Below are 7,526 nucleotides of genomic sequence, written 5' to 3'. Positions count from 1 at the left end.
CGTCAGTGAGTGGAAAGCTCTGTGCGTGCGTGCGTGCGAGCGTACGTGTGTGTGTGTGTGTGTGTGTGTGTGTGTGTGTGTGTGTGTGTGTGTGTGTGTTTCATTCAATGAAATGCAACACCCTTCTCTGTCTGAAGCCTCTTCGGAAACAGGTTTGATTATATTTAAAAGCTTGACCCGGGAGAGAAACCCAAACAACTGTCTGTTCTAATATTAGCAGTGCGGCTGCGGACTACTATGAATTCTATTATTGTCTGGGCTCGGATATATTCCAAAAGGCAACTCTCATCAAAAGATTTACACTTTTGTGTGCAGTTGGTGGAAAAAATATCAGTTACCAACAAGTAGTACTCCTAATTTGAAGGACTGATGGCATGCCCGGATAGGTATGTTGGCTCTAGGCCTGTTTAATTATACAGTAATAACAGCCTTGATATATGAGTCACACATACCTTTATTATTATTATTATTATTATTATTATTATTATTATTATTATTATTATTATTATTATTGTAGCTTTAAAGGTGCATGTCCAAATCATGCGTAAAAAGGAGCTATGCGTCTCAGACTGATATAATGTGATCAGAAAACTAAAACGATACAATTTCACCATCAAAACCAAATTCATGTCAACTGGCACAATTTGTCTTACCTGCTGTGTTTGCTTTGGTTTGACTGCAAAGCCGCATAATTCCGAAAATTATATATTTTTTAAACAAATAAAGACATTTTCATATTCTTTAATTGTTGTGGCAGGAGAAAGTTGCTTGTAACGATGTCACCTGATTGGGATTGAAAGAACTTTGGTAAGAAAAAAAAAATTCTCCCCACCCCCACAGAAGAGGAGACCGCCCACCAGAGACAGTCAACCCGAGACCCCTTATAGATTTAAAAAGAGAGGCTGCATTCTCAGACTGACACTTATTCAACACTGCCACCTTAAGCAGATTACTTTTGCGCTGCCTGTGTCAAATACGTGGTTCACTTTGCCTCTCCATCATGTTTAGGATGCTGAAACACCATCTTCACCCGGGCATTTTTCTCTTCTTCATATGGCTTTGTCACCTCATGGAACATCAAAAAGTTCAAGGTAAGCTCTCTTCATCAATTTCCGCTTAATCTTTCCGTTTTTGAAAAACTTCGACTGCTGTCAGCCACAAAACGCGCACGAGTGTCGGATACTTACTGCAACCGTGAAACTTTTTAAAGTGAGTTTCCATTTTTCCCGCTGATAAAACTCTCTGTACATCAGACAGTGCGTGCGTAAAGCGTCCATAAAACAGGTGCCGTTTGGGACACTTCAAAGTGAGACTATATGGCAAGTTTTGCAGATCTCGCCAGGCGCACGCACTTAAGCCGCCACGCCGTGTTGGTGGCAGCGTCAGCCTTCCATAATACCTGAACATATTCAGATACTTTTGTTTGAGCGTTTGGTGTCTCAAGATCTTGCGGTCAAACCTGTAACAAACTTCAGAATATCCACTGTGAGTTCATGGGCGTGTTATTTATTTCTCACGCGCACCGATAGATTGCTTTTTGCCAAATTACGTGTTAAATTATAACAAAGAATTAGATAAGAATAAAACATATTATTTGTGGTTTCAGAGCTTATAGCTCAAATGGATATGCCAGAAATCTGTCTTCAATTTAAGATATCCACCAGTTCGTGAACACTTCATGTCATGTGTGTCTGTGTCGGTTTAGACATCCTGCTGTTGTCTGGATCAAAGGATATTTTTGTGCCACAGAAAGAGGAAAACTTCTGTTTTTTTATTTTTATTTCATTAAAATAAACTTTATATAGCTAATTTGTTAATAAACAAGTCATAGTCTAGTGTGTACATGTCTGGTATATTGTTCTGAGGCGTTACAGACGGTGGTGTGTTTAGCTTTGTAACCTAAAGACCGTGGTTTTCTGAAGGAGATTGGCTGCTATTTAACGCTGTCTAGACTCTCCACTTTCTGTCCAGTGATAACAAGCAGGGTCTGAGAATAAAGGGCAACCCCCCTCCAAAGATTTTTCTTACTTTTTTGGTTTGTGGCTGCATTGTAAGGGCTGTCAGTCACAGATGGGATAGGCAAGTGTTAACAGTCTCGAGAAAAAAAGAATCAGACAAAATACTGCCGGGAGGGCGAAAGGGGAGGGAGGGAGCGTCTCGGATAATACGGGCTGCGTGTGTGTCTATAGTGCGTCTGGGTCAGCGGTTTCAGACGTTCAACGTGCGACATTCGAGCTTTTTTTTTGTTTGTTTGTCTGTTTACAGCTGGGAACTGCTGGTTGCAGCAGGGAAAGAACGGGAGGTGCCAGGTGCTCTACATGCCCGGGATGAGCAGGGAGGAGTGCTGTCGGAGTGGAAGACTCGGAACGTCCTGGACCGAGGAGGACGTCCCCAACAGCACGCTCTTTAGGTGGATGATCTTCAATGGCGGAGCCCCCAATTGCATACCTTGCAAAGGTGGAGGTGCACTCATTTCCCTTCGTTTCCACATCATAAACAATACACATCCTCAGTCAGTAAATTAATCCCAGTGATGATCTAATTTACATCCAACCAGCGTGCGTAAATTAATCCTTAGTACGCTCTATATGCGCCAGAGTAAGTTTACGCACAAGCCCAACATCCTCAATAGCATCTCATAACACAGATCTTTTATTTTAGAAACCTGCGATAATGTTGACTGTGGGCCTGGAAAGAGGTGCAAGATGAACAGAAGAAGTAAGCCGCGCTGTGTGTGCGCACCAGACTGCTCCAACATCACCTGGAAAGGACCAGTCTGCGGCTCGGATGGCAAGACCTACAAAGACGAATGCGCATTGCTGAAGGCTAAATGTAAAGGCCACCCTGACCTGGACGTGCAGTACCAGGGAAAGTGCAAGAGTAAGTAGGCTAAATATTGTTCTTACATTCTGTCTGCTTACGAAACTCCTCATTTTTCAACGCTGCAAGTGCTACGAATCCAGCGGCCTGTTCTAATTTTTCATGTATTTCGTGTCATTTTTCACAAAAAATTCCCATTTCTTTGTCTCGACAGAGACGTGCCGTGACGTCTTGTGCCCCGGCAGCTCCACGTGCGTTGTGGACCAAACAAATAACGCATATTGTGTGACGTGTAATCGGATTTGCCCCGAGGTGACACCGCCTGAGCAGTATCTGTGTGGAAACGACGGGATCATCTATGCCAGCGCGTGTCACCTGAGAAGAGCTACCTGTCTTCTAGGCAGATCTATTGGAGTGGCATATGAGGGAAAATGCATCAGTAAGTCTGCAACTAGAGACGTGAGAGCGTGAGACTTCACTCCCTGAGAGCGCCTCCAGCCACTGACTTTGAATATTGTTTGAGTGCATTTTCTTCCTGGCCAGCTCTGCAGTTATTCACCGCTCATTTTTGCCAACATTCCACCGAGGAGGGGGTCTTTGAGAGAGAGAGTGTGTTTGGTAGTTGCTTGTGTTTGCTCAAGAAATGATAGACATCTTATTATTTCCTGATGTTGGCAGCACTATCCCATATGGGAGAGAGGGAAAGAGAGGGGGAGGAAGAAAGAGAGCAAAACAGGGAGTGCTGGGGGCCATGAAGACATGCTTCAAGTTAACATTCGAGTCAGATGGATTTGTATCCAGAAAGCAGTCAATCAAAGTCATGTAGTCTTAAAAATGCTAATTAAAACATGACTACATGTTAACCGCCACAAGACCTGACCCTATAAAACAGGATTTAGTTTTTATTCCTAGCTTAGTTCTCCAAAAACTCAGCAGTCATCTGATCCTGCTTGAAAAGCATTCATGATAATCCATCTAATCAAAGATTTCCCTTGTGCTGATTCCTTCCTCTCTCCTTCTAGAGGCCAAGTCGTGTGAGGACATCCAATGCAGCGCGGGGAAAAAGTGTCTGTGGGATGCTCGGATGAGCCGAGGCCGCTGCTCACTGTGTGATGAGACCTGTCCAGAGAGCAGGACGGATGAGGCGGTGTGTGCCAGTGACAACACCACATATCCCAGTGAATGTGCCATGAAGCAAGCTGCTTGTTCTATGGGGGTGCTGCTGGAAGTCAAGCATTCGGGATCTTGCAACTGTAAGTAAATAATGAAAATATGAAAAAAAAGAGAAACAAAACAACTCCCCTTCCCCTCCAAGCAAAAGACAATATTCCATGTTGCTTCCCCCAACAAAAACCCTCCTCTGAAAGTGCCCCCCACCCCAACTTTCCCCAAATTTCCACCCCAGCCACACCACCAAGCACAGCTTAAGCAAGCAGAAAGGACTTGGGAATGGAAGAACTTGCATGACGTTGTCTTTGTCGCTGGCTTTTGTTCTTGTGTTCTTGTTGTTTTTTTTTTTATTTTACTTTTACCAATTCTTCTGCAAAACAAAATAACAGAAAGGTGTATGAAAAGGCATAAATCTATATCAGTCAACTCTAATGGGAGTCTGATAAAAGGCTAACTTCATAAAAGTAACGCAAATAATAAAATGAGACTAATTTTGTTTGCAGTGGAACAATCCTGATATTTAAATATCTAGTTAAGCTTATGGTCATGCTAGTGACCTGCAGGAGCAGGTTGCCTTAAATCTCATACCGTTTTTTAATCAGTAATGGATTATTTTTATGATAGTGGTCATATCTTTACAGCTTGTAAAATCCATGGTCACATTGCTATTTTAAAGGTAATGGTGTATTTGTGTTTTTGTATTATTTCTCTTTTTTGTTGCTTTTGGCTGTAATCAATCAATTCAAAATGCACTGCCTCTTGTGACATACACCACACTGCCAACATGTCAATAAGAACAGAATACTTTTAAATATACTCAAATGATGTGCATAAGGTGATTGTAACATTGGTGCCATGATAATGATTAATTAAGACAATGGATTTTAAAATTGATAATCACGTAGACTACCTATCTGTAGACCAGACTGAGCCATCCATACGCTCACAAATCTGGGGGAAAACCATCAAATTGAACAATAGCCTCAAGGAAGTATCAAATTTACATTCCACGTTGCTATGTTAAAGAATGTCTCCTTGTTAGTTTCTTTCTCCTGACTGAGTACCTTAATGTGATGTGCCTTAAGGTATGCAATGGAATCCAAGGGACCAACTTTATGATCACCTCATGAGCTAAATATAAATGTGATAGTTTACAGTGTGCAGGATAAGCAGAAGAAGCTTGTAGAAACACGCTCTCTTACTTCTCATCTCGTCATTAGAAAAAAAAAAAAAAAACGTCTATCAGCTAACTTCTATTGTTCGTGCTGTTTCCACTGAATGTGTTGTCTATCAGAATATGTATCAGAAATTACAAATCCATTTGGATTGATGAGGGACTGCCTGTTTTTTTTTTTCTTTTTTCTTTTTTGTATTGTCACTCTTGCTCTTGCTTGTGTGCTTTTTTTTTTTTTTTTTTTACGTGTCCGATGTAAATCTCTTCTGTAAAAAGAAAAGAAAATACCTCAGAACTGTGTTGATGATCTTTGACCTGCTTGCTAAGGCCAGGCTGTGACGCAGAGTCCTCCCTCCCTGTATGTTCGAGTCAGAAACTAAAATAATGATAATAATAATAATAAGAGCAAAGAAAATAGCAAATCCAAGAACACAAGAGCACTTTTTTTGTGTTACGTGTGTCTGCTTTCAGGAATCTGTCCAAAAGAGACCCAAGCCACTGGAACCATCAGACCCAGTGCCTCCCTACCCGCCACCTAGCCTCCCCCCTAACCCACCTTGCAACCCCCCCCCCCCCTCCCAACCCCCTCCTCTCCCCCACCTCCCATTCATCCCTCTTTTTTCTCTTGTTGCAGCCCTGACTTGCTAGATTATGTAAATGGAAGTTGCATAATTAGGAATACCACAGTAATTATTGATGCCAAGTCACACAGACCACCCCCACCTCCACCCCTCACACACACAAACACACACACACAGACACACACACAGACACACACACACACACACACACACACACACATACACACACACATACATAAACATAAACATATATAAGCAGAAAAAAGGGAGGCTGTGTGCCAGTGGCTTTGCTGTGAGCTTTTTGTCAGAACATTCAGTGATATTCTGCGCTGTTGCGGTCCATATTCATACAACAGCTACCATATATTCTCCCATATAGCCATTACAGAAGACCAGGAGGAGGATGAGGAAGATGAGGACTCAGACTACATGGCCTATGTCCATTTATCTTCTATACTGGATGGATAGGCCCCCATCACTAGGGGAACAGTCCCAGGGCAAGGAATCATGTCCATACTGTACATTATGTGTATGCTTATTTATTTTTTAAAGAAAAAGGAAGTATACATATAGTTCAGTCTGCTAGATGTTTATTTATACTTTTTTGTGTTTTATAATTTATACATTTACAATGTCAGGCTTACTATCTACCATGATATATTGTGTTACCACTCATTTTCCCCTTTTTTTGTTGTTGTCCTTTTTACTTTCTTTTTTTTATCATGAAGAAATATATTTGTCCAAAGAGAAGCAGTGTTATTTATTTGTCATGTTACCGTGTAAGTATAAGTCCTCTACAAGCTGTAAATTGCATTCCCTGAGCTGTAAAAATCTGCTTGTTACTGTCAAATCTCTATCACAGATGTCTATGTCACACATAGGTAAATGCATGTTTAGGCTGTGTGTTTATTTATTGGGAATATATCAATCATTTTATGTACAGAAGTGTTTCTGGTTTGTTTACAACTCATAATAACTGACCAAAGGGATTCTCTCAATGGTTTTGCAAAAGAGCAATGTAAAAGGTGCAACACAGCAGTGATGAAATGGAAGAGAAAAAAAGAGCCATTTGTTTTTCTTTTCTTATAATTTTTTTTTTTTTTTTTTTTTTTTTTTTTGGTTATTCTTCAGTTTTAGCCCCTTAGATTTGTTTCTACACAGAGACAACAACTTTAGACATTATTCAATAGCATTTATTTTGTCTCACCACATTAGAGCAGAGGTAGACTTTGGATGATACTTGATTATTTCAGAAACAATGTGCCATTAACATTTGTGTGCTGTCTTCTTGCCAATGTGCTCCATATTGCTCTCGCAGAGCTAAAATAGAATTAACGTACTGCAGTACTCGACACTATATCAGACTTCATCACTTTGTTTCTTTTTGTTTTTTTTGTTTTTTCTCAGAATGCATTTTTATTTTCAAACATCACAAGAGAAATACAAAATTCTGTTATGAATATATAGTTTTGTATTTTTTATGTAAATGTCATATGTACATACAAAGTTTGATGGTATTTGTACAGATATGAAGAGTGAAACAATAAAAGTTTTTTTCCTTATACTTTTTCTGACTCTGTTATGTTATTGATTTATGGATAACATGTAGTTAAATGTATCAAAATTTCAATACATGTGTTCAATTCAAAGGAATAGTTGCATCAAAATCATGTTATAGGCCTACACACAGCATAGGGTTGGGCGATATGACAATATATGATATAAGCTTTCCATCTTTGTTGGAGATTTTACCTGTTTTACTGTTTATCTCACAGCATCTT

At 40.2% G+C, this 7,526-nt stretch overlaps 1 protein-coding gene across 3 annotated transcripts; it reads left to right on the top strand.

The window, feature by feature from the left end:
• The first annotated feature begins 904 nt into the window (after positions 1-904).
• On the top strand, positions 905-7,309 carry fsta (follistatin a). 3 transcript variants are annotated; one of them, XM_042420071.1, is made up of 6 exons: positions 905-1,091; positions 2,266-2,457; positions 2,662-2,880; positions 3,035-3,259; positions 3,843-4,073; positions 6,125-7,309. In XM_042420071.1, the coding sequence occupies exons 1-6, from the start codon at positions 1,001-1,003 to the stop codon at positions 6,211-6,213; spliced, it is 1,047 nt and encodes a 348-aa protein (XP_042276005.1). In that variant the 5' UTR covers positions 905-1,000; the 3' UTR covers positions 6,214-7,309. The 3 variants fall into 3 exon arrangements, with proteins under 3 accessions (XP_042276005.1, XP_042276004.1, XP_042276006.1); XM_042420070.1 differs by having other exon boundaries at positions 2,266-2,463; XM_042420072.1 differs by lacking the exon at positions 6,125-7,309 and having other exon boundaries at positions 2,266-2,463; positions 3,843-5,743.
• Positions 7,310-7,526: the final 217 nt, after the last annotated feature.

The sequence above is a fragment of the Thunnus maccoyii genome, chromosome 9 (assembly GCF_910596095.1).
Source record: "Thunnus maccoyii chromosome 9, fThuMac1.1, whole genome shotgun sequence".
Taxonomy (NCBI): domain Eukaryota; kingdom Metazoa; phylum Chordata; class Actinopteri; order Scombriformes; family Scombridae; genus Thunnus; species Thunnus maccoyii.
Note: the sequence above shows the minus strand (reverse complement) of the source record. Positions and strands in the feature narration are given on the sequence as shown.